The following is a 27000-nucleotide window of genomic DNA, read 5'->3' as shown; positions in this document are numbered from 1 at the left end:
GTATTTATTGTTTGTTTCATTGTATATTTGCTGAGCAGCCGGACGGACTTGTAGAGAAACTAGGTTTCTGTTGCCGTATCCTCGCAGATTTACTGTTTTATATCTGTGAAGTCGAATAAATAAATGAAATAGAAGAAAGTCATCCTCTCTAGCCTGTTATCTACCTTAGTTTATTCTAGCTACGGTTCGCTGCTTTGCTCGTTTTCCTTCAAATTTGCTACAATAACTCAACATTGCCTACAGGAGGGGGTTAAAAACTGTCTTAACCATCCTTTAACTAGTTTGAGATTTAAGTATGACAACACACACATAGATTACCCAGACATCACGTTTTATTATGAATCCCTGATTATGCAGAGTGTTGACACATTTCACCACTTACGACCACGATAATACATTCTGGTGAATATCGAGTTACATATCTGTGGCAGGCAGTACCCTTTTGTTTCCCTAGTTCAACTATTATCTGGCTGTTCCTTCATAAGAAACACGGTAGGTTATATTGAGGTCCCTGTTGGTATACTACTAGCTTATGTATGTACAAGCTCTAAATGGAATACATCGTATCGACGTAAATATAACAAACTACACAATAAAAATATTACTATAAAAAAGCATACCCCTCAATAGAGCTGTTGTTGTATATCCTGTACCATTTCTCGGTTATTGCCGAATCATATAGATACACATACGCATACTCAGTATACATAGAAGCCAAAAAGGCATTAGTCATACTTATCGTAGACATATTGAACCCAATGATACACTAATACAGACCTGGCCGTTTGACAAATACGTGACAGAAAGCGGAAGGCCCTGGAATAACTTCAAAATGTATCCCTTTGATGTATCGACTTATACTTGTTATCTTCTCTCAGTATATCTCATCCTTATAATTCAGATCGGTGTGCCCCTAGGCCTTATTGTCTCCTCCATAGATTTCGTCCTTGTATGTTGGATACTTCCAGCCCTTGTAGTTGGGATCGCCGTCCTTCCAGTACTTCTCCAGATCCTCGGCTTTGTCGCGCAGCTGCCTCTGCAGGTTCGTGTCGTTGTTCCTGTCTTTGTCCTTCAACCCGATTGTGTCCATCACGTCCTGGACAGACGGAAGAAATCATTCAAAAGTTCAGATATGGCTCAGTCGAGAATATGCCACAGCAGTATGGGATCCATACACCACAAAAGACATAGATAAGCTCGAACTGAGTACAACACCAATGGGCCAGATTCTGTAGGACCGTGAACTACGAAATAGGTGCTAGTGTAAGCAGCATGGAGAAAGAGTCACAGTGGGAACAGAAACTATACGTAGAGAATAAAACTATCCAAACTGTGTATAATGTGCAAGATCTGATGATAGACCAAATTGTGGACATACCGGCCTGTAGGTACCTTGTGCCAGCTCAAAGAAGAACAAGAAAGAGGCATGACTACAAGTTTCAGTCTTATGTCAACCAAGATTTTACTCGAGCTTATTGTAGAATAAAACTCATCACCAGATACGACAGGATGGAGCAAGTCAGTAGATATGATATAGCCAGCCGCCGCCGTATGGCTGACAGTGAAGCTTATTATCAAATTATGCGCCAAAAACAAGCGACTGTTGACGCCCTGTCAATTCCGATGTAGATTCAGCTTATATTCAGTGGGCATTTTAGCATGAAGTAGTTGTTATACTCTCCAGCATAGAAAGTCGATGGTACTTACATCTGTCCGTGCCTGGGCATCAAAGCCGTCGTACTTGGGATCTATCGGCCAGTTCAGCACAGCATTCAGGAAATCACTGATGTTGTTGGTAACGCCCCTGTGTGAAGAATTACAATTACAAGTGTTGCCAAATGGCTGTCCCGACTAGGATTAAGCTGGCAGTAAACGTGCTTTCGGTCAAGGAAGTGTTCTACTGCCTACATCATGCATATGTGCTAAGTAAAAGACCTATGATATAACAACCAGGCATCTTTTTATGATTACATGTGTTGCTTATCCACATCCAGCTATACCGTGTAGGTTTATAGGTCATCAGTAACTGGTGATATCTTTGTAGGTTGGGTTTGAATCACTGCCAGCATTGCCATTGTATCTTTTTTTACAATCGATTGTCTACATTGCTCCTGGCATATCTAAGAATTGTATGTAAGACGTACTTAGCAGACATTGCCAGGTCGATCTTGTGCTTTGGCTTGTCTGGCTCCTCGATGAGTTTTCGGGCGTTGTCCAACAACGTGGAGGCGGCGATGCACACCTCCTTTATCAGCTCCAGTACGTATTCCATTTGCAGCTTGTCCTAAAATCAAAACACAGCAAGGTAAGACACAGTTGAAGCAGTTATAACACATATAACGTCTACACAATCCCTCGCTATAATCAAAACATCTGGTATACATGTTAACCTTCACTGACCGTCGCCAGCTCACAGAACTCTATGGCGACCTCCAACATCTCCTCCAGCTCCTCGCTGTAGCCGACCACCAGTTCCGAGATCTCGTTGTTGAGACCCTCGGCACGGGCGGCAACCTCCTTAGCCAGTGACTTGATCTCTATCCCAGCCACCTCAACCTTCTCTTTAGCCTCTTCCAGGGTCTCGGCCTTGCTGAAGTGCTGCGTTGGAGGTTAAAAGAAAATGTAAAAGGTACAACTTACACTTACTACGATATTAGCCACTGATATGTCAGATGACATCAACTGGTTGACATGTATCCCTTTCGTTAGCGATGTTTGTTTTTCAGTCCAGGATCTGCCTTTTCTTTGCCAGTATTCAGTCGCTGGAAGTACAGTCTTATTCAGTTTTCTATGTTTATGTAGCGACCATTATATTGCTAATCAATTTCAAACAAGGCCAGATCGCAGGCTAAATCTTCATTTATCTGTGTGTCATTCCTTCGAACAAAGTTTTTGCCATGTTTTAGAAATAATGAGAGGATCTTTTACCTCAGTTGAGATCAGCTTGCTAACGATTTTCTCTGATGATTTCAATGATGCTGAGACGATAGTGGCTTTGCTTGACGTCTTTGTGATGATGATGACCTGGGTGGCAGACCTGTGGAACTCTCGTGTCTCCTTCACCAGCCGTGCCTTCGTCTGGGTGAGGGGATCGTCCTCCGGTGGGGCGGGGACTACAACCCTGCGCTGCCTGGGGTCCAGCTGGAGCAGTAATTGTAATGTTGTCAAATACACGTACTTGATGCTCAATCAACTGAAGACCATTATGATTTATATCAGTGCGAATCACAGTTGACTTACATACGCTTGATGCAAAGCGCAAATGTGAAATAAACAGTCCAACGAAGTTTAGGTAAAACAAAAACACTTGATAATCCATGGAATTTGCAACATTATCGTGCATCGTTTCATCCTAGCCCGTATTTCACTATAAAATAATGATTTTCAATAATAAAAACAATGTACGTTAAAAGAGCAACATTATACACGCAAATGTTGATGAGTGGCATTCTAACATCCACGTTAGTTTGTTAGACTACATATCTAGAATATTAGACTACGATATTGTGACATTATCTGTGCATGGACATGATGTGGTGAGAGATGCTGAAAATGTTGGAAACGTTAGACAACTATTACAGACACGGGAAACATCTACATAGCATGATGACGTACTGCCAGTTGCTGGAGATCTACGTGAGAACAAAGTTAGAGACAGACATCTATTAGTTACATTTAGATATGCTAATATGGAGCATGCTCTATAATCACAGCGCCACATGTCCAACTGAAGTTTAGATGACATACGTATGACGTTGAATAGTCAGACATGAATGTTAGGACACAGTGGTACTGTACTACTGGTAGGATATGACATGGTGAGTTCTACGTTGAAACGCTGGCGTTAGCTATCAAAAAGTTAGAACAAATCTATTTCCAAATGGGTAAGTTGTAACGGGAAAACGGCTGAGCAAGACTTGCAGTGTGGAAATGAGGGCTTATACATATGCTTGCAAGCGTGCGAAGCCATTGGTACATTATAATGTTTTGACTAATTGATCGAATCAAGCAAGATTTTCCACCTTTTTGGATTTTCCTTTTCTGCAATTGATACAGCTCGTAGCCTCGCTGAATAGCGCTTCTAGTGGCCCACCCGACTAACCAACCCCCTCGCGGGGAGGGGAGCGTTTAGCCTCTGGCTGTGAGAGATTTTGCGACACAATCTTATACAGCTCATTGCCATTTCCAAGTCCAGCATCTGCACATCCACATACAGTTAAAAACTAGCTATAGCTGCAAACGTATGAAGAGTTAAAGCATGATTAGCGATGAGTTTGCAACAGTGTGTTGGTCCTCACTAACCCCTTGGAGACGGTTGGTGTGGCTGCTTTCCTTCGCCATCTCGATATCGTTACCGCTGGAAGACTGGAAGGAATGTGTTGTGTTAATTTCCCAGATAGAGATCTGGTTGCAATAATAATCTACCTCATGTGTGCGCAGCTAAATCACATAGAAACAAGACTGCGCTTAGCTTACATAATCTCAACGATGATGATAATAAAGTGGACTCATCGGAGCCATCATATAGCATTTAAGGATTCAGAGATGGATCTAATACTAGTATTCAATTATAACTATATTGTCATTAGATATTGACACACGACAAAATACATCCTTAATTACAGTCCAAAAGTAAAAAAAAAACACGCTGCAGATTAGCGAGCCCCGAATAATATCCTATATTATAGTGCAGTGCAACTTATGCTAAATGTGCTGTGGCAATTGCAGCTCTAGGACAGAAAGAGTCTTTATCATCAATTCCATCAGCTTCTTTAAATGTTGGAAAGCAATCAGCGTAGCAGAATACAATGAAGAATCAACAACCGTGCCCCCCTGTGAATGATTCCACTCTGTGGATAAGGACGTATAGTAGCAGGCTTCAAGCAAATGCAATATGAGAGTGTTCTGTATGTCTACATTGCTTGCATAGCGGCCTTGCGGATGTCAGCAGCAATGTCAGGCCGTATGATTCTGAACTAACCAATCCTTCTGGACCGCCCGATGATGATTCATCGACATCTGCACCAGGTACTGGTGTTGCGTAGATACGACGCGTCTGAACATGCTGTAAAATATCATTTTTAGTCATACATGATCACATTCGTTGTGTCTTAGTTTCGGCCCTGACGGCTTGTCAAACTGCACAGTCTTTTCCAGGGCCTTCTTTACTACTCAACTCTTACAATTTGTACCTTTGCTGCTCTCTACACTACAAAAGACTTTTCTTTCCCGCATCAAGGTGGGGCCATGGGGTTGATAATACATATCTACATACTTATATTATCCATTGATAAACTATCGTAGGCAGTCTTCCAGAGTGCGAATTCTCCATAGCCTCTTGCCTGAAAGACCTGGAAAACTACAATTAGCGATTTGCCCATAACATCTAGAATCAGATACCTTAGCTATATACAAACTGAGTTACTCTGCAAAACTTTGGACAAAATTGACGTAGCAGAAAATCAAAGAATGTCGCTTGCAATAAAATATACCGGGAGGAAAAATTATAATAGAAGATATTTAAAACAACCCACCTCTGGTTCCTCCTCCTTGCGGCGCAGCATAACCTCCGGCTTCTGTTTGGACAAAATTGTCAAATGTCAATCGTAGATTCAGAACAATTGAAAAGTAAATCTCAACTGATAAAGCCTTACTGGGAACCCAACATTTGTAGATTAGATTACGGAATAAGACTTACACTAATTGATTTTTCCACAGATCCCACATTTTCGACATGGAAATTATAAGATTGAAGCAAAGATGATTACTAAAAAATCACCAAAATGATGTAGGAACCCACCGATTCTTCCTGCTTCTCCACAGGCTCTTCCTTCTCAGGCAGCATCTCCGGAAAGTTTCTGAAGAACTCGTCATAGACAGGGTAGACAATTTCAGGCTCGATCTTCTTCTCGTTCACAACCTGAAGCAAAGATAGGATGTCAGGGAATGGTTTGTTATCATACTATGACGAGCTTTGTTTTCAGATGATCTTTGTTGAATCATCGTTACGTATATGTGATTAAAAAAATCATATTATCTCTTCGTCACTCAGTCTCTCATTATATACAGGTGAGCAGGATTATTAGTATAACCCGTCTTTAAGAATGAATCAACCAACCTTTTCAGGAATGATTTCATCTTCAACGTTCGGAATATCGTCAATGTCCAGTTCCGGCATCTCTGGTTCCTCTTCCTTTTCCTCCTCTTCAGTCTCGGCTGGTTCGAGGTCATCAAAGTTCCGGAAGAAGGCACAGAAGTTGGGCGAGAGGTCGTCAAGTGCGATGTCCTCTTCTACTGCCTCATCCTTGGAGTCAATACAAAAAATTCATCATGTTGAAGAAATTCAATTCTGAAGAAGATATCTGGATCTGTATCATTTGGTACAAGGGTTTTCAATAGTACATGCATCTTAGGTTGTACGAGTATCTAAAAAGACATAGTAAGATTCTCATGACATAATGTTTTGGTCATAACTGTCAGATTTTGCCATTTTCTTCTTCATCCACGCATTGAAATGTAAAAGAATTGCGCTTTAGGAATTATCAAAGCTATGGCAAAGGAAAATGACACTTAAATGTTCGGTTATGTGATCTGCATGACATTAGGCACAAGCCCCCTCTCCTCAGAGTGAGGTAGATCGGTGATTGTTGTCTACGATAAAAATCAACTGGATATTGAACGTTAATTGGTCCTGCTACTTACCTCAACGGTGGGCACAATTGGAACCATCGTCCTCTTAATGGTAGGCATCTCGATGGTTTTCAAACTGTGTTGGATAAGATGATTTGATTAAACAGTACATAGCTATAAAGAAGCTGGTAACATATTTAAAGGTGGCTCAAAGTAAAAAAAATTAACGAATTATGTTTCTTTCATTTTGTTACTAATATTCCATGAAAACATCATTTTACTAAGAATAACAAATGATGACCAACTTTTCAAACTTTTCAAATGTCTTGAACAGAAGGTTCTATCATCTTATCATTATTGTACAATATCTTTAATTACATTTTCACTTGTCACTTCTATACAGCTTGTCACTATTGAATTGAAGTTTTGTCAATAGTTGTCGAAATGGAACACCCTTTCTATCAAGGTTGATCTCTATTACCTACGAAACCTGCAAGACATACAATATTGAGATGTCAACTTACAAAGATTCGTTCATCGTCTTGAAGAACTCTTCATTGACAGGATCGACATGCTCCTTCTTCACCCTTTCCTTGACTTTGTCTTCTGGTTCCTCCTTCTCCATCGGTTCAAGCTCAACCTTGATGATCGGTTGAAACACAAGTTAATTTTTTCATGTTTTTCACGTTCATTTTATTCCGTTATTCGTACGTTCTTAGTTGATGACCTTCGTCAGTCTGCAAGCAATACTCACAAGACGTTTTATCTAATAAATGCACACAATAGATAATTGGTAGGAAAGCAGGATCACCAGACCCAATGGAAAATGTAGTGACGGATCCTGGTTTATCTGCTGCAGGCCTTACCTAGTGAAATATGATTTAATCATCTATTACTGGATACAAAATAAAGTATCTCCAGAACTTGATATGGCTGTACGTACGCTGGGTGTTGGGGTGGTATCGGTTGTATAAAACGATTGTTATCAACATATTTTCTTGTGGTGGTTGCTACTGATAAGCCGGTGCTGCAACCCACTGCCTCTTACTCCGCCATGTGCAACAGAACGCTGTTTTGTCCTCCAAATCGACACCCACCTTTCCTTTCCAGTGGCATCGCCGACGAATGTATCATAAATGCGCAGACTTCGTACAGCATACAATAGAATGCATGGTTTTATTTCTTTACGCCCAAGGTTATGCAATTAGCTTGAAGGACGTACAGTATGCACGTATCTTTGAAGGGTGTCTGCTCTAATGTTAACAAGTTTGCTTACAAGTTGCTTACAATGGTTAATGCATAGCACCCATCACCGTATTGCCACTTTGTGTGTATCAATAAGTTAGCTAATCGTCTTCATAGAATGCAAATGATGTCGATTCGTTATCTCACATAGGTTACTAGAAGTAGCGCAATTATCTCGAAGCACAGTAACTGATTTAGCGTTGATAGCAGTTACAGCTAGCTGCATGAAAAATACCAAGTGAAAGAATGAAAAATAAAAAAATAAAAAAGATAAAATTAAGCAATTATGGCGTTTATAGTTGATTATGCTGCTTTGCTACATGATACATAGCACGCTAGTGTAAAGCTATAAGCGTGTTAGAAGTTCATGATCGCTTTGTAAAGCTAGAAGGTTACATTGTATCGATTAAAAGAATGAAACATAAAGTTGACAGGTTAAGATTATTGTACGAGCTTCTGGGCGTAGAGAAGAAATAAAAAGCAACTTGCACGGTGTTCTCACCTCGGGAGCTTTCGCTATATTTTCTTCCTCTTCAACGGGGGTGATGGGATCTCCCTCCCCGAGGTTTCGGAAGAAAGCGGTGAACGTTGGGTCTAGGTTGTCCTTGTTAATGTCTTCATCGCCCGGCACCGGCACGACTTGTCGCGAGACTTGGGGCTGTTCCAGATTCTTACGGAGCAGTCGCCGTTTTTCGTCGACATCATCATCCGGGTCGGGTTTCTGAGGAAGCAGACAGACCGTGGACCTTTCGCCATACCCAGAGAGGTACTCATACCTCATGTTAGATGGTGCAGACCATTGAAGAGTGCGTCTGTTAGACTTCTTTCAAAGCCAACGTTTCGCAAATCCAAAGTGTTGTATTGTTAAACCACTGACAAAGCCCTTTACTCACACCGAAACCGAGTCCACGCTGACTCGTGCACCAACAATTGTTAATATGTGCTGAAGCACCACACCGGGCACTCAGTGGACAATCCCCCACCTCAGGGTGCCACGGTTAAGAGTGGATGGACCCAATACAGCCTGGAGAGGCACCAATCGACCCAGGAACAATCACGTTAACCACACACCACAAGGCATGGGACTTGACACAGGGTTGGGTAAAAATCACCCAAACCGGTTAGTGCTCCAACTTTAACGGGTGCAGGTGCCAATGCCGGATCAAGCAACCGAAAGCTGACATGCGCTGTCATTCAAAAGCAAGCGGGTTGCCATCAGATGAAGTCATCATCAGTAGATGCCCTAACGGGCCCCAAGCACTGGTCGACTCCACAATAAGCTTGCAAAGCGTACCGCAAAGCAAAAGGAGCAAAGCTATTACAAGCTCAATCGAAGGACACGTGCACTTCATTATGCATCCCAAGCAATCTGCATGATTTTCAGTGCCATACAAGCTGTAGCTGCAATATAAGCATGCCCAAGCGTACCGGTGCCATCTACAAATTTCAAGCACAAACGCTAATGCTTCCAAGCGCAAGCAAAGCATCTACACATGTTTGTTTGCATCTCAAACACTTTGGTTAAAACACAAAAATTAAGATACGAAAGGTTTACATATTGTCCAATACTTGTTACTATGTTGATTATTTTCTGTACATTATGATCTTTCATTGATTGATGGTCAGGTAGTTTAAGAATAAGATTAAATCAACATCTTTTGGTGTTCACTGTCTTCACATAAGACCATCAACAACGAAGATTAAGATTTAAGAAAAAGGCTTGTTCTTTCTTGCAAAAGTTGACATTGGGGCCTTAACTTACACCCTACCTTTTTTGTCTTCTTGACCTTGGATGCGTCCACGTAAAAATACAAAATGAACATGTGAAATGCTGAAGTACAATTATCTTATGAAGGTCATTAATACAATTACAATGTCAACATCATCTAAACCAATCTGTTTAAAATATTAAATTCGTCTATCTAGATCTGGTCATTACTGAGGTTTGGTCAGAATTTGGTCTTCAAAGATTTTGTGATTATAAAATGTTAATGATTCTTGAAGAAAAACTGGAATGTTTTTGCTTTCACAGGTGTTCACTGCCAATTTGCTCATCGGGGACGATCAACAACTAAGATTAAGATCTATGAACAAGGCTGTTTTGTGCAAAAGTCAACATTGGGGTCTACATAAAGCTAATACCTATAACCCTACCTTCTTCTTGGGCTTAAGGGCATCAAGGTTGATGATGGACTTGCCGGACATCTTCTCGATGCCGTAGTGCACCTCCTTGGTGTGTTGCTCGACGATGTACTCGTATTTAGTGTCGCGTTTCTTCTTCTTCTCCGGCGGAGGCAGGTTGACGATGGCCGTCCCTTCGGTCTTCTGAATCTGGTACGTAACGACCTTCTTCGGTTCCTGTTTTGACAAAGATTGTATCAGTTCTGACTCACGTTCTTAGAGCAGAATCTTTTTTTCGTAATAAGTATATTTAAAGTTTGGGATGACTAACATTAGTTTGTTGACACTTACTTAGCAATCATGAAAAGATTAATTAAATTTGTCAAATCATAAAGATGAATTTTTGGTACTTTGTCCGAAACTACAACATAAGCCTATGAATTGAATGTTTCACACCAATTAGACCTTCAGAATCTGTTTCTTACATGCTTTAGGTTTGTAATAGAGATTTAGTTACCTTCCTCACGGTTGCCTCGTGCTTCACCACGGTTTCATGAGTTATGGTCTCAAACTTAGGCGGCGAATACTGAAAGGCAAGATATAACAAAATAACTAATACTGTTGAGATAAGGTCAGAACAAGTGGTGGTCACTAGATAAAGGTTTCTCATTGGTTTAACATTTATTGACCTTGTGAAAGTATTCACTCGCAGTTGTTGTCACATAGGACTTACCTAGTATGTTAATTATATGTTATGAATTACATCCGTTCCAAACGGTTTGATTTTCGCTTGACTGATAATTGCACAATACACAAGAAAAGAATGTTTCATGGATACGTTAAGTACGATACTCACCATGTCAACGCTTGCCATCGATGATCGATGACTGATATCTAAAATTTAAAGGATGTAGATCAATAAAATGTAGTGAATGAACATGATTTTCTTTTCTTTGTAGCAGATGGTATTCACTCTGCAGCCCATTATTCTCCCATACTGAACATTTGCATTGGTACTCCATTAAACACTTCATGTATGTTCGAAACTAGTACATAGAATGTAGAGACCACATAACGAATATAGTGCACTGAATATTTTGTAATAATCATGCATGGTTTAAGATATGTACATGTATGTATATTCATCCGTGTATCTCTTTTGCATAGAAATAGATGAATGGTTTTGCCCACCAGGTTCTGGTGAAGGATCACGTGCCGGCCTCTTGCGCTTCGGTTCATCTTTCTTCTCGATGATGGTGGCCCTTTCAGTTAAAAACAGGCAATCTTATTGGACACCCAGCTTGTTACAACCAATCGTATTGGCACACAGAAAGAACGGATTCCTCAAAACTAGCAGTCCTGAATCAGATAAAATGGCATTGCAACTAAAGAACAAAGTAGCATCGCAGCCATTTGGCAAATACGAAAGCAATCGATGTGTAATAAAATAATTAATGTATCTAATTCGCCGATGAAGACCAGCTGTCCTCTTTGGTACTGACGTAATAACTCTAGTACTTCTGAAGCTAAAACTGAACTGTAATTTCCAACACTAAATTTCCAATTGTCCAACTACAGTCCTTATCAAGGGAGGAGCAATGGGTAGATCCAATACTTTGTGTTGGAAATTACATTTCAACTTTGCTTCACAATGATCTTTACCAAATCGGATGAACTTCCAAGCTAACTCTAGTAGTATATTGTGCTTAAAAGCGTCTATTTCATAGCTGAAGCACATGTGCCATGATGGCTGGCACATACTAATTTCTAACACACCGGTGGCAGGTCTGGCAGCAGATAAAGGCTAGTTGTTGCGAGGCTTTTGGACCGTGTTTGGGTCGAAGCCACGACTCCCAGCCCATAGCCGCCAATGAGTTGTTCCAGAAAAGCTGTTAATGTCAAACCTATACCTGAACTTTCAAATATTTGACATATGCACATTTTCTGGAACAACCGTCAAGCCACCATATTCCCTGCATTTCTGTTGGCTCTCTCTACCCAGCATCAGCGTTCAATGAACGAAAATGGACGTTACATTTTCCTTCTCCTCTGTTCTACCGGTTCTAGTTTTAGTTCGTAGTCTGCAAACTCCCTGGTAGGGATATCGCGCAGACGGGGTTGCTTCGGGGTAGGGGTGGATGACCAGCCGGTATCATGATCAATGGAGATCACCGTCAAACTTATGATGTACATAGACGATACATAAAACATTACTTGAAATACAGAAACTAAGTGAATTAAGGCTTATGCAGCTATATTTACAGGATACAACGTTTCTGTCATGCTAAGAGTTCGTTTGTTGTCTGCACAGTAAAGTAGCATCCAAACAGTTTGGTTCACGCCGACCCATAGTTAGTTAGTATAAAGACCAAAACTATTAGAATAACAGTATGCACACGATGGTGAACTCCTTCGAAAGGTACAGTCTGCTTCCGTAAGTGAAAGCTACTACATGTAGTAGTATATAGTAGAGAGGATTCATTCCTCAAGCTAACCGACATCTTTCACACCGCAGTCGTCCCTCAGTAAGACATCTGAAGCCGCATAGTTCCCGTTTAGAACTTTTATTCAGTCTAGTGGTACTAGTTCTAAACGGGAACTATGCGGCTTCAGATGTCTTACTGAGGGACGACTGTGGTGTGAAAGATGTCGGTTAGCTTGAGGAATGAATCCACTCTACTATATACTACTACATGTTGTAATTATATGATATAAATCTAGACCATATGTCGGCAGCAAATGAATATATAGAGGAAGAGAGAGAGATACGGTTGATATATGTATAACGACATGCATGAAACTGAAACTGAAACGACATGCAGATATTATCATTGTCACTCACGTTGCAGGCGCGGGAACAGTCGAAGGTTCCACGACCATCCGCGGCGGTGTCCTGTCGATGATCCGTGTGGTCGGGATCATGGGGGTCGGCAGAGGGCTGTTCCACCCTGGGCTGCTGCCGTTAGACGGTAAGGTGCTGGACTTCCACGGAGTAGGGGTGTTGGGGTCAGGGGGCGGCATCTAGCGGAGCAAAGAAAAATGACTAGCATCAACATATTTCCAATCTCCTTTGAAACACCTATCATAACCAAGCTGCAACCTGTCGTACTACTACAGTATGTAAGCTACAATTGTAGATGATCGATTCTAAATTTGAGAAAATGTATTATTATTACAATTACAATGTTCCAACATCCGGTTGGACGTTGTCTATACATGTAGACATACTTACATTCCTTGGGAGAGTAGCCGGCTTGTTCTTGGACACCAATCTGGACATGCGCTCTCCGTCGCCATCAGGAGTACGTACAGTGTACTTCTCATCGCCGAAGTCCTTGTAAAACAACGTCATAGAAAATCAACATTCGTGAATGACAAATAACAGTCATAATGGTTGTCATTGAAAAAAGTAATATTTTTTTTTGCCACACGCACTGCATCACTATCTAGTTCGTTTTTTGTCATCCAATACATATTTCTATCACTCACCAGGGCGAAGCTCTTGGGCGACCCCGCCCACCTCTTGATATCCTCCAATGGCCAGGTTTCCAGGATCTCATTGGTCTTCTTGTCCATCTTGATGATGTCAGTCTTACTGATGCCCAGGAGCACACTCTTCATCTTCATCCCCTTCGCCTCCTGTGGTACAATTGAGTATTTATCTTGAATATTATGGACACTTTTATGGCTCTATTTCTGTCTGTATTGAAAGTGCCTAGACACTTGACAAATCTACAATGGAAAACTTAATTATCAGTTTGATGTACCTCATCCAGAAAGCATCCTTTTTTTAAGTTAGAATCGTGTTTGTTATTGTTCTTTGACGTTTTGCTACTATCAATAGAATGTACCTTAACGCACATATATCATTGTATGGATTTGCATACATTATATTAGAATCGTACAAAACTGCACCTTAGCTGTCCTAGCGATACTAGTCAACATTACCTGCAACATCAAGTACAATGTGTTTCTTACCTTGACCTTGAAGAACTTGGCCCCACTGACCAGCGAATCCTAAGAAAGAGAAAATGTATTTCGTCTTTACTTTATCAGTACTACCTACATGCAGTTTCTCACAATGACAACCAAGGTGCACATGTATTCGAGCGCACTATGAGAGGAGATGTATAAGCGTCACTTCGTGGTAATATATTAGTCTTCGCTGGGCAAGGGTCAAAATGTCAACACCTGTTTATTTGTCTACGTGCCTACTACATCATTTATGACCTTGATAGACAACATACCAGTTCGTCACTAATAAAGAGTGACAGTTTACGCTAAATGTAGAATTGAGCACAACATTGCTTCACAAGACAAGACCCTCATACATAAGAATACACAACAAAGTTGCGGAGCCCCATGCATGAACGTATAATTTTTCGTTGACATACGATGAAACCTTAACAAATGTATTCAAAATGTTGTTAGTGTTTACCAGCCCATGACTAGAGGTAGAGGAAGGCCACACATTCAGACATGTCTCCTGTGGAGTGTGGAATAGGAGAGGAGGATGTTTCTGTAGACAAAGGAGACAGACAGCGAAGAGTTGTCATAGCCGATAGAAGTGAACTCTACTGTCCTCTCTATCCGTACGTCTACACTCGTTCTGTTCACATTATATCATATCTAACACAGTGTGTTCCTGTTTTGATAAGTTCATCTAAGGACATCATCGGACAGATGACTCTACATTCCTCAAGATTAGTCAAATGGCAATTGCTCTCCTACTTCTTTTTGCGTGAATATAGCAATGACCAGTGTAAAAAGGTCCCATGAGTCAGCCTTGACAGGTATTGTAAGGTAACTCCAGGATCTTACCATGCGTACGTTTCTCAGTACACATGTGGAGTTACATTACATAGACTTCAACCAAGGCTAGCTTCCTTAGCATGCTCTATGGGCCTTTTTGGCTTATATTACACTTTTTGCTGATGACCTCTTTACTGGGTCGTTTGTGTAACCGGCTGCACAAACGACCCTGTACAAAAAGAAGTCATCAGCAAAAAATGTAATATAAGCCAAAAAGGCCCATAGAGCCTGCTATAGAGGCTAAACAATGGCAACATTACATTGAACCTGGTGGAAGCCATGTAATTTACGAGGCTTGTAGTCTTTGTGCATTGTTCACTCGTTTGTCGCACATCTGCAACATAGAACTAGGCTGCATACTTTGCTGATAAGAGTCAAATGTCAGAACCACACACACAAGCCTCAGGCAAATACCAAGACCTCTCTTTGATTAGACAAACACCCGGTATCTAATTGGAACAGTTAAGGGTGTTTCTTACACCATTTATGTACTTTTTCACTCAATTACATTGCCAAGACTAGAAAAAAGGGTATAATCACTTTCAAATGTCTTTACTTTAACAACAAATGTAAATATGTTCAAGTCGTTTCACAATAAAGCTAACACAACCCCCTTCGTTGTCTGTAGACCTTGGATTAAGTCACTACGGCGAAATGATGGCAGATTGAATCATGATTGACGTGGGATCTAAAGGATGACCTTTTGTTCTGCTGTGGGAGCCTGGAACAACACGTGCCTCCGGTCATTGGTACCTGCATGTTGTAGTATTTACAGCCGTGTTCATGAGAAAAGTTCTCACAACGTTATCGCAACATAAAAGACGTTTACCAGACCAGCGTTTAGGTAGTCTGCTTCTTGGTTACCTTCCTCAGAGATTTAGTGGACTCTAGTTCAAAGAATTTACCGAATCGGTTGCCAGGTAAAAGTCTTTTAGGTTCAGTTACAACAAGACCATTATCTTCCAATGACCTTTTCTGACCTGGTAAGAAATTATGCACGTAAACGTGTCCCCAAGTTTCATATTCTCCATGAAATGCATCAATTTTGATATGAAATCAAAAGTGATATATATCATATACCGAACGCCAAGCAAGGACATTCTGACGAGTACACTAGTGTGTGATGTTTAGTTCGCTCTGAGTCACCCAAACACTTCTGCTGAGTAATAAGATTAACTGATTCATACTCAAGGAAAGGGCAAGGTGACATTAACTCTAAGAAAAATTAAAGAATTTCTGAAAGGTTCGATTTGAGAGTTTACAATGTGAAATACATGTAGTCGCCTTTCAACGGAACATAGACTGCAAGTCCAAAATGATGCCAGTTTTTTTTTCAATGTGTTTAAAAACAGTAAACATGATGGACCATGTTTTCTAAATGTATTTACACTCGCGAGACGTGATTCTTTTCGGATTAGGAACCGATCAGCTAATGATAAAGCATAACTTTTTTTGCTTTCACAGTAAGATGATATGTATTGTATACAACTAACATTGTATAGTATAGTATACAACTTAGTTTACAACCATGCACACTGTTTATGTTCACTGTTATACACTCAGAGGTCACCAGCGTCAAATATGATCCAGGGTTATGAAGAAATGTGGAAGCGCTGCACAATGTTCTATTTCTGCACTTGTACGTAATTAATAATAAGCTAACATAAGCCCCACAAGTATACTCAATCGTTCCGTGTGGTTCAGTTTAATACGCTGCACTAACCCTTGAGCTCTACATAAAAACAGCCATTCTCGGCTCCTTGTTCACTTCAATGGGCTCCGATTGTTGTCTTAATCTATCGCCTTGGGGAATGATGAGTGTACCAACGTAAAGATGTCAATAACCCGTCTTAAACAATGGAAGAACCTTCGTATTACTCACGCGTTCATGTCTCAAGATGGTGGAATTTTCCATGATCACCAACAACTCGTCCTTGCCCGGTCATAACAGATGGCCGCCATTATCATGATTAGGAGGTCGTCATTGGGGTTATTTTATGTTTACAGATTAGAATGGATCAACTCAAGATTTACACAACAACTCCTTAGGATTTCTGAGAACGTTGTTGTGATTCTTATCTTCGGCGTTGTGAAAGCGTAGTAATTACGCTGTAAATATATAGTAAAAGACGACAAAAGTATAACAACGTTTTTCATAACTGTTTTTGATTACATTTTACGTGACTTTGTGTGACGACACATGCGTGAACCACGCCCCGGGCATTGCTTACCGTGTATCTCACATGAACAAAGATTCGTTCTTCTTGTTAAACGGTTGGTGATTCTTTGTAATCCTTTGGTTTACAGTTTTCTAGACTAAACATATATATCACACACAAAACTGGAATCTTTGTGTGCCTTCTAGCTTTGAAATGTGAATAATCTAGTTTTGTTTTCAAAATCTAGGTCAGGTATATAAACAACCATTTTGCTCGTTAAAACGACGTTTCTGTTGCCCGATTACGACTCGTTGGTAACGTCATGCATTTTACGACGTCAATTTGTGACCACTAACACACCTGTTTTGTTCGTAAGCTTACGGAAAGACTACAAAAACACCTGTATCTGACACGACAGAGACGCCAACGAGGCCCCAGAGTGGATTGCGCAATTAGTTAAGACAAAGGTATTCTTGCATCCCCTACAACAGCATTGTGTCGCTAGCTACGTGCAGTTGTGTTTCGGTATTCCGGCCGACTAACTATCCATGAAATGTCCTTCTAGATATAGATGGGCGCTTTGTCGCAATTATCTTTTTGTTGAAAATGGGGAAGGTGAATCTAGGACAAGGAAACAGCGACACCCCCTCCTCTTTGTGTCATAACAACAAATCCCAACCATCCCTCCAATCAAACACACGCATCTTGCATCCCCCTCGCATGTAGACATTTCAGGAACGCCTGTACTTACACTTTTGTTGCTCATTGTTAGTGTTTAGGTGCGCTCGGTGACAGAAACCTCTGGTCTGTTTGTGACGACACTCAGCGCTGTTCTGTGGCGAGGGGCTGACTATCCAGCGAACCCGTCCTACCTGTTCTGTGCAGGGCTCCCGGGCGAGCTGGGTTATATGGCAGGCGGGGGAACATGTGATGTCATGGGTTAAAATAGACACGCGTGCCCTGGGGAATTGTCACTAAGGCTACCACCTGTCCTGACGTTACTGTTTTTGTGACGTACTAACGAGAAACATTTGAAAGATACTGAGATACGCTGAAACTTATTGTGAGAGTAACCTCTTATCTGATGTTTAAAATGTGTAAAACGTGGTACCAGCTGATACGGCGCTGATATGATTTATCATAAGTATAACTATCTCTGTGTATAAAGCGTCAGAGAGGGTAAATATGTGGAAAACGTCACGTGCACGCGATGACACACCTGTGACGCATGTGCACTGACGTCGTACTAGTATTTTAAAGATGGCGGCCACAGGGTTCGGATCCCTTGTGTAAGATGGTCAGAGGCGTTTGTATTGTTAAAATTGTATCTCATCAACCCCAACACTTAACCACAGTTAACGCTTAATTTTTCTCAGCCATTAATCTATACAGGTGGATTTCGCCTCTTTATTTGTTTAAGAAAAACACATTCTCAAATCCAGAGCTACACAATAAGATTGTACACAATAAGATTGTGTACCGTACTTTCCTAGCCAGTTACGCAATGGATCCAAAATAGCAGAGTTATAGTGTTTAGAAACACAAGATAACATTGAGGTAGTACGAAGTGGTGTGTATGTTGTGATCTCGACAAACTCAAGGTGCGGGAAAAGTCCCAAGATCATTCAAAATATTAACCCTGGTCCCTAAAGAAGAACGTAACGGGAAAATTAGGATCTGAATTAATGAACGAACATATCAATTTGTAGGTGACAGAAATCGGCAACATTGGGGATAGGGAAGTTAAAACGATCACGCCAGAGAAGGCTTGGGAACGGTAGACGGCTTTTTTTGACAACCGACTTTTTCTGATACTTTGTCACCAAGGTTCGCGGTACTGTCGATGGGAAAGTAGGCGTGCTTTGTACAAACTGTGGGGAAAACGGCGAAATTCCCTTCTATCTTTAAATACGTTGAACACAAGGTCCAATCACGTCACACCTAATCAGAGGTATATGGATATTAGACGGTCGCACCTGTAAAGGTGTGGCCCCAGGTGAGGAAAGGTGAAGAAGCCATGTTTGTACCACAGCGACAGAAGCCGCCTTGTTTCAGACCCGGGCAGTCCGGGTGAAACGTCCGTGCGCCATGTACACGTGCAGTTACATGGCTGCAGCGCTGTTTCTTCTGCTCGGGGGCCTGCTCATCACCGACCCAGCAGAGGCGCGCTTCGGCTCCGACATCTCCACAGACAATGCAGATAACAGGTGTGCCGTGCACGTTTTCTTTTTCCTCCGATTTTCGTCATATTCTAGTGATAAATACGTGGTTTAAAACTGATTTTGTGACAAAGCAGTTAGCTCTAGGGTTTGCTACTACTTTTAGGGCACTTTATTTAAACAGCAGCATCGCACAACTATATATTTCATAAAATCCGATCAAGAGAGAATCTGCAGATCAAATATATGATCTAAGATGGCGGGAAGCGACCACCTGCCAGTAACCCTACACCAGAAATGCTGCAATCTCAAAGCACGCATGTGGCTTTGATATCCTTAACACAACTTTTTGTGGCTTTGTGTATTAAGTGTTGCAAGTAGGATAGGAGAAAAATGCAGCCCCAAGACGTACAGACACGACACAAAACGACGTACAAAACAAGCGTTTGCTTGGAGATTGAGGTTTCTCTGTGTTGCAGGTTTGCTAACATGGGCCAGGTGACGGTGAAACAGTGGACCGTGGTGGACGGGGAGGTGGACCTGAAGCTGAAAGTGGAGGACACCCCGGGGGAACTTGAGGCCTGGATCCTGGACTTTCAACCCTACATGCACAACGATAACGAGCAGTGGCCTGTGGAAGACGGTACTGCTGTATTCAGCTGAGTCAACAGATGCCGTGTATCATCGTCACCTTATAGCGACACGTTTTTTTCTGATTATCAAGTCATGTTAGACCTAGATGTGTGAGTTACATTGACTCAGCAGTTTATGTCCCTTTCACACCTTAATGAATGATATCAGAAGATCAGCCCATGATGAATCAAAAATCGAATCGGTTTAAATCGGTTTGGTAGTGTCAAATTGATTTGATTTTATCATCATGAACGCTCCAAATCGATTTCAAATGGCCTCAAGTCGATTTCAATTGACCGCCCAAGCCTTTTTCAAATTGATGGCCCCAAGACAATTTCTTCCTGAGCTGGCTTGAGACAGTTTGGAATAGCCTTGTCACCGATATAAAAGTCGAGTTCAAACATTGTTATAGTAGTTCTCAGCCAACTTTACGCTTGGGTATAAAAAAAGTCGTAAATTTTCCATACGAAATTGAAATACGTGGCAATCTTTTCTCCCCCCCCCCCCCTTGCAGGCTGGCTGTGGTCGAACCAGACGGGTGACTGTTCCAGTGTGCACACGTCTGCGAAGTTTTACAACTTTCTGAACGACACGGGCTTCCAATCCATGGCTGGGACAGGCGGGAAGAGTCTATTCAACAACTACACAAGAGGAACTCTCGGCAACGGTTAGAATCTACAAGCCTTCTTCTTCTTTCTCTTCTTCGTTTACTTCCGTTACTTTCTTCTCTTACATATTCAACCATACATGTAGTATTCTTTGTTGTTTTCTTTGCAATTCTACCTATCGACCTGCTTGACCTTCAATACACTTAGCCTCCATAGCAGGCTCTCTGGGCCTTTTAGTTTGGGGCTTATAATACATTTTTGCTGATGACTTCTTTTTGTACTGGATCGTTTGTGAAGCCAGCCCGTAACCATTTGGCCCGGGCCTATCTCAACTAAAGGCCAACATAGATGTCAAAGTTTAATTGCTTCAACAACAACTGTTTTCCTCGCAGCCACCAGACGTCCCGACGAGGTGGCGTACTCGGGTCCGTTAAAGACTCTCCTGGACTGTAAGAGTCAGAACAGTAGCGAGTCCGTTTGGAACATGACGTCAACAGAAGATGAAGTTGAGTTCCGTACAAGACTTTACGTCATCAACGTCAGACCAAAGGACTACTACAGACCACAAAAAGGTACTGTGTGCTTCTTTCAAAGCCTATTTTTGTGAAAGTGTCGTTTTTATTTGTATGGTTAGTACTTCCTGTTGATAAACATGTCTTCCTGGTGCTGTAGAAGTAGAGTTGCATCCTTACCTTTTGTGATATGTGTATTCTAAAACTTCAAGTACCAAGATAACACACGTGATGTTCTTTTAGGAGTCTCCTTCGTGCAGAGCCACATAGATTTGATCTGGCGGCTGTACCGGACGGCGCTGGCCAAGGTCATCATCAGTTCGTCCGGCCTGCTGAGACCTGTGTTCGAATACGCCATCGTCAGCACTGTGTATGACGTCAACGGAGACCCCGACTGGTCAAAGGTCAGCCCTAGCAACTATGAACTATGAAAACAAAAGGCGAAATTGTAACTAGTACTGACATCTTGAGTTACGTGACCGTGGCTTATAACCCTCTAAATGAACACAGTGGTTTCTATTGTATAAACATGTAAAACACGTATTTATAGTAACCTTTCTAGAGAGAATTGTAATTATTTCTTTTGACTTAAATTGAAAACATAAACATGTTTGTCGTGTTAAAATTTCTGTCTAAAGTTTATGAGAAATGTAAGCATAATTTAGGTACCATACGATCATGGCACCGATACCACAGTCTAATGTGTGATAAGACATTATAAAATGTTTTTGTAGGCCCGGCTAGATCTCCGTTTCATCACCATCACGGACTCGAACACCCAGATGAGTGTGTACGTGAACGCCAGTGCGAACTACACCGCACAGAACCCGGCTAACGGGCTGAGGGAAGTGGTGTCAGCCCCGCCGGTAGAGCCGGAACAGACCCCGTCATGTCAGCTCATACCGCACTACATAGACGGCGGGCTGCAGTGTCATCAGGTAGATAGTTTCGCAAATTCAATCGCGATACCTGGCTAGCTGTTCATAATAGTGTTACTACGAATTGGGAATGGTGATTACTTTCTATGTGTGCTGTAGCCTTTGACCCACCAGTTGACTACCTGGGCACTATACATAGAGTAACTGCGGCCAAAGGATGTTCTGCCAATTTCTAAACCGTCACCTCTACCGTAGTTGGGATTTAATCATTGTCCAGCTAAATAAGAAAAAAATCTAAATTTGTGTGTGTTTTCATATTTCAAGGTTTGGGATTTCACGTTCATCCTGGACATCGACACGACGTCACTAGTAGACGGCGAGCCCGTGGACGCCACAGGGGACTTCTCCTTCATGTACGACTCCTACACATGCGAGGTAACCAATGGCAACGTCAACAGGACAAACTGTACCAAAGATCTTGTACCTACCACCAAAGTGTCGGCTGAGATCACCATTCAAACCACAGTAGAGCTAACGGACGCCGAGGCTGACGTCATCACTCTGCATCTCCATAGGATGGTTGGTGAGTTTTGAGGCTGGTCTAGATCTGCACTAAGGCCATTTTTGTTTGCTATGCTGCAATTGCCTATTTTTGTTTGTCTTGGAAATGGATGGCGTTCAGCACCAAGGACAGACATGTAGTAATGTTCGCTTGTGTGCACACAGATTTTTCTAACCTTCTTTGTGTAGCGTTATGCCATTTTGTGTACAGCGTAAGGTATCCATCAGTTGCATTGGTGAACAGATGGCATTCAGCACCAAGGACATGGTTGTTTTCGTACTTAGGTATATGTGGGCATGTAGTATCAAGGTCAGTATTAACATTATTTTCAATAGACATATAGGGATGTACTTGTAGAGAGCCCTATCCGTCGGGTCGGTCACTTTTGAACTTCAGCAACCCTCAATCCAAACCACCCTCAGGTGCTGATAACGAGGACGTCAGTGTGAGCGGGCGCCGCGGGGTGGCGCACCTTGAGAACGTGACCGTGGAGGTGAAGTTCTCCCCGGCCTTCCTGCGTCAGGACTACGAGCTGGAGCTCACACTGTTCATGGTCTGCATCGGTAACGTCACCGAACATCCAGCGGTAAGAGATGTGAAAATTCCCGTGATACGCTGATTTTCTCACAAAAACCATATCTAATCATATTTCATGCCCTTCGGACTTTTGTCGTGATTCAAGTAGCTTGGATTGCTTCCATGGTGTAAAGTACTAGTATTTAGCCGTTCTAGCAATGAGTCGTTGAACGCACATATGGTAGGATTATGTTGTGATTGCATTAGATTCAACTTTGCATTTTGATACTATTCCATGTACTGTTACCTACAGGGATGTTTAGTGGCGGCACCTGACGATCGTTACGTCGCCTGGAAGGAGCCTCACCTGGTATTCGAATACAACGGCACTACCTGGCGACATGACGACTTTGTGTCGGACTACGAACAGCCGTTGTATTCACAGGTTAGCTAAGACATTCAAGCGCCTTTGATAGCACATCACTATATTGACTTGCCTGAAATATTCGGGGGGGGGGGGTCGGTCATTTGTGTTCGAAACAATGCAAATGTTATCCTAAAACCCACACTATTAATTTTTAAAGTAAGGTAGGGTTATTAACCCTGCCTTGCTTTTATTGCAAAGTGATGTAGGGCCCACTTTCAACATCCTTTTCCGCCCCAGATTTTATCAGCTTTTAAGTGATTATCTATTTGTTGCCACAAAATAGGGCTATGTCCACGAGAGTGCAGAGAACCCCACGCCGGTCCACCGGTCGCAGTTCACTAACCTGGCCCTGTCAGCCCAGTCTGCCCAGTACACCATCACTACTGTCTTCTACCTGGTGCCGAAGGAGGGGGCCAGGAGAAGACGGGCTCTGCCGGCAAAACAAGTAAGTACTTCAACACCCGTTATCTGTTTGAAAACCTTTTTGTTTGGAAGTCCTTGTAGACATGAAAGTTTGGCCCAAACTAATATTGCCTGTGTCAAATTCCTACCTTATCCACTCAAGTTTATACTACATGTATCTCTTTGATCCCAAAATCAGTTGATAAATTAACTACATGCTCTACTGGTATTGAATTCCAAGTCCCGCCCAAGCAGACGTCGGATGGGATATCTTCACCTGTTTTCTAACAGCCATCCCTCTTTGGGTGCAAATTAAAGGAATCTCCCCTCTAACCTCTGCTTGGAGTGTAGTCCCGCCTTTGCTGGTGCTGCTGATAAAATAGGTTTAACATCTAATCTACTGATGGTCCTTCCCTTTTATTAAGTTCATCATGAACAAAGTTTTGGAGCCCGAGGACGTTCAACAATCAGAAACTGCCCTGGCCCTTCCCCGTACGCGACGTGACATCATGGACAACATCAACGAGCCCAAGAGCTTCGTCACAGCGTTCAGTTTCTCCGGCTGTCCCGCAAACGCTGAATACGACCCCCACCGCAGGACATGCAAGTGTCCATGCAACATGGTGTACAGTTCACTCACTTTCACCTGTGAGGAGTTAGAATTTCCACGATCAGAACTTGAACCAAGTGGTACAGCTAATATAGGGGCAAGTTACATCCTCTTGTTTCTGTCCTGTGCACTTCGGTTTATACAATGGTAAATTGATAAAGAAGGGAAGTTGATAAAGATTAATGACAAAATCTAAAGTCGATGACTGTAAGTTCTAAAATATAGTGTGTAAGACTGAACAAAATTGAAAATCTATGATTGTATACAAATATTTCTGATATATGTATATATTTATCAACTGAGCTGTACAATGGAAGCAATTTTGCTGAATGATAAAATTTATTTTTAAACACAGAATATGCAATATATAATCTTACACAAATATACAATCTTTGTACATGTTGTGAATGATATTCTACATTTCAATCAACAGTGTTTGAGAAAACACAAAAGTCATGTGATGAAATACGTGTGTTAAGAATATTTGGATGATAATTGTTAGAAATAAAACTTGGTGGAACTAGATTTGTCATGTGTTTGTTGTTCATGTATTGATGACAGACTTTGTAGGTGAAATCGGTAGTTTGAGGTCAACTACAGCATGAAGTTTGTAGGATGCCATCTCTTTGGAAAATAAGCTTGACCATCAATGCAAGTTACAACACTATACATATTATCACAAAGTAGTGTGACATCAAGCAATATACAAGCAATATAACAAAAACAGCTTATCTTTCTTTTGCAAGACTTTCTGGCCTACCCTAGCCTAGCAATTCATACGACTTCACATACCAGTGTGCATGTTCGATACTTAAAAGCTTGTGAGTTGTCTCAACACAATGTTACTATCATTGTTACAAACTGGTAGTCTGAATGTCCTTTTTTTCTAAGTGAGGTGGAAGTTTATCCTATGCATCCATCTTGGGCTGATATCCAACTATCTCATCCCAGCCTTTTCTGCACGTCTTCACAATCCAGTCATGCTCATCATCATCTGGAAGAGTGATTAACATTGTACATGTTAGTTTGGGTGAAAAAAACATCTACCTTCAGACTTAACAGGAGAACATAGTGTTTCTGTACTGAGATGGATTAAAAGCCTTTTGATCTTAGAAACACACTAAGGAAATGCTCAACATGCTTTGGCCTTCTTAAAACTTGAAGATTATCTAAGGTAGGATGCTAAGATCTTACCTGCATTTCTGAGGAACTTATGGTTGTAATCAACCACTACTCTAGACTTGGGGTTGTAGAAACCATCACCACAGTCATAGCAGCCCTCTGGGATCTCCCTGGGGGGTACTCTGTTGGTTAACTGTGAACGACCTAGGACGGGAAAGCAGGATTAATCATCAGAATACAGCTTTCCTCTGGTAACAAACTGCATTGGTGAACTGAAAGTTTTCTATGATTACAAATTGCTAGCATATTTCTATAAACACACAGATAACAGCAAGATTTCACATACACAATTCACCAGGTTTTAAAACAAAAGGACTGTAAATTGTGAAACTTCTGCTGTGGTTTTTCATTTTGCTGTGGTTGCTCTTACACAAATTCCTGGAACCGTGAATATGTCTCCCTAGTATGACTACTGTACTACAGCATTGTTTCAACCATGATTTTGTATCACAGCAAAAGACCTCCATTTCACTCCTACTGTAAAATAATACCAACGCAAAAGTGAATAAATGTACGGTACTCTGTGAGAGGTTTGTATGTTACCTGCAGGCTTGAGTCCGTTACAGATCTCAGTGTAGAACCTCCTGTCGTACCCGTCACAGTACAGCCACTCCTCGTCATCGTACTCCAGACCATCCGCAAAGGTGTACTTGCCCTGGAAGAAGACCATTGGAAACATTACTTATAACGTCTTTTAAACATTGTAAAAACCGCAAAATTGGCTATTGGATTTAGAATAAGAAGTGAAAAGTGAGATGGTTATTCATAATTAAAATTGATAAGTAGAAGGTGTTACATATTCTCGTAAAATATATGTGAATAAATAAATAAATAAATAAATGAAATTAACATTGTTTTGTTGCTTATGCGTATCAACTATGAAGAAAAAAACATCAAGAAAAAAATATGATTTAGACTTAAGGGTTATAGCCCGGACCATGTATAAGTTAGACCTGTGTTATAGATACGTCTGATGTTTTGAACTTTAAAAACAAAGCAAAGGATCGCTCTCACCTTATTGGCGATGCCGTTTTCCCACTCGCCCTCGTACTTGCTGCCGTTCGGGAAGAACAGCGTGCCCTTCCCGTGGAACGTGCCGTCCTTCATCTCACCGTCGTACCGCGTACCGGTCGGGAAGTTATAGGTTCCCTTCCCTTCCATCCTGGGTAGGAAAGCAACACCGTGTTACCAAAACAATGGTCTCCATTTCTGCCCCCCTCCCCACTTCGCATAAAATACCATGCAGGACCTGTAAACTCAAAACTAGAGCCATAAATTCCTTTCCAAAAGTTCTTTACGATATCATATTATCTTTCAGGTTAGTTATATATGACCATATTTGAATATGATAGCTTATTTACCGTCCATTGTGGAAGTCTCCCTCGTAACTGCTCCCGGTGTACTCCATTTTGTTTTGGTTGTCAGGGAGACGGCACCGCCGCCAAACATATAAAAGCCAATAAAAGCAGTAACTGCTTGAATAGTCAATTAGAAATAATATGTACACAAAATTGCCGCTTTGATAGACATTTTACATTCATAAC

At 41.5% G+C, this 27000-nt stretch overlaps 3 protein-coding genes across 7 annotated transcripts; 1 reads left to right on the top strand and 2 right to left on the bottom strand.

Annotated features, from left to right (window-relative positions):
* Window positions 1-314: 314 nt before the first annotated feature.
* Window positions 315-17853, bottom strand: LOC136441395 (DNA ligase 1-like). 5 transcript variants are annotated; one of them, XM_066437666.1, is made up of 23 exons: window positions 17719-17853; window positions 13975-14013; window positions 13486-13635; window positions 13229-13330; window positions 12839-13017; window positions 12032-12175; window positions 11188-11258; window positions 10853-10890; window positions 10514-10582; window positions 10030-10233; window positions 8378-8596; window positions 7155-7270; window positions 6703-6766; window positions 6119-6304; window positions 5801-5920; window positions 5535-5576; window positions 4982-5065; window positions 4303-4365; window positions 2929-3141; window positions 2401-2598; window positions 2145-2284; window positions 1708-1804; window positions 315-1096 (listed from the first exon to the last, which is right to left on the bottom strand). In XM_066437666.1, the coding sequence occupies exons 1-23, from the start codon at window positions 17731-17733 to the stop codon at window positions 914-916; spliced, it is 2736 nt and encodes a 911-aa protein (XP_066293763.1). In that variant the 5' UTR covers window positions 17734-17853; the 3' UTR covers window positions 315-913. The 5 variants fall into 5 exon arrangements, with proteins under 5 accessions (XP_066293763.1, XP_066293764.1, XP_066293768.1 ...); XM_066437667.1 differs by lacking the exon at window positions 4303-4365; XM_066437671.1 differs by lacking the exon at window positions 8378-8596 and having other exon boundaries at window positions 17719-17852.
* Window positions 17854-18962: 1109 nt separating this feature from the next.
* Window positions 18963-24799, top strand: LOC136441871 (uncharacterized). Its single transcript, XM_066438408.1, has 11 exons — window positions 18963-19174; window positions 19606-19769; window positions 20274-20426; window positions 20760-20939; window positions 21123-21283; window positions 21614-21817; window positions 22082-22340; window positions 22742-22905; window positions 23149-23280; window positions 23546-23707; window positions 24090-24799. The coding sequence occupies exons 1-11, from the start codon at window positions 19056-19058 to the stop codon at window positions 24423-24425; spliced, it is 2034 nt and encodes a 677-aa protein (XP_066294505.1). The 5' UTR covers window positions 18963-19055; the 3' UTR covers window positions 24426-24799.
* Window positions 24595-26943, bottom strand: LOC136441876 (MORN repeat-containing protein 5-like). The gene is made up of 5 exons (XM_066438416.1): window positions 26818-26943; window positions 26471-26618; window positions 26000-26111; window positions 25469-25600; window positions 24595-25268 (listed from the first exon to the last, which is right to left on the bottom strand). The coding sequence occupies exons 1-5, from the start codon at window positions 26862-26864 to the stop codon at window positions 25183-25185; spliced, it is 525 nt and encodes a 174-aa protein (XP_066294513.1). The 5' UTR covers window positions 26865-26943; the 3' UTR covers window positions 24595-25182.
* Between the last annotated feature and the right edge of the window lie 57 nt (window positions 26944-27000).

The sequence above is a fragment of the Branchiostoma lanceolatum genome, chromosome 9 (genome assembly GCF_035083965.1).
Source record: "Branchiostoma lanceolatum isolate klBraLanc5 chromosome 9, klBraLanc5.hap2, whole genome shotgun sequence".
Classification (NCBI taxonomy): Eukaryota; Metazoa; Chordata; class Leptocardii; order Amphioxiformes; family Branchiostomatidae; genus Branchiostoma; species Branchiostoma lanceolatum.
This window is presented reverse-complemented; position numbering and strand designations above follow the sequence as displayed.

Coding starts and splice junctions, on each gene's coding strand:
- LOC136441395 (XM_066437666.1), bottom strand. Junction 11,259..12,031: donor GAACAGAGGAGAAGGAAAAT/GTAACGTCCATT, acceptor TTTAACTGAAAG/GGCCACCATCATCGAGAAGA. Junction 6,305..6,702: donor CAATTGTGCCCACCGTTGAG/GTAAGTAGCAGG, acceptor ATTGACTCCAAG/GATGAGGCAGTAGAAGAGGA.
- LOC136441871 (XM_066438408.1), top strand. CDS start 19,056: ATGTACACGTGCAGTTACATGGCTGCAGCGCTGTTTCTTCTGCTCGGG. Junction 19,175..19,605: donor ACAGACAATGCAGATAACAG/GTGTGCCGTGCA, acceptor TCTGTGTTGCAG/GTTTGCTAACATGGGCCAGG. Junction 21,284..21,613: donor GAGACCCCGACTGGTCAAAG/GTCAGCCCTAGC, acceptor ATGTTTTTGTAG/GCCCGGCTAGATCTCCGTTT.
- LOC136441876 (XM_066438416.1), bottom strand. CDS start 26,864: ATGGAGTACACCGGGAGCAGTTACGAGGGAGACTTCCACAATGGACG. Junction 26,112..26,470: donor AAAACGGCATCGCCAATAAG/GTGAGAGCGATC, acceptor GTCTTCTTCCAG/GGCAAGTACACCTTTGCGGA. Junction 25,269..25,468: donor TAAGTTCCTCAGAAATGCAG/GTAAGATCTTAG, acceptor TCACTCTTCCAG/ATGATGATGAGCATGACTGG.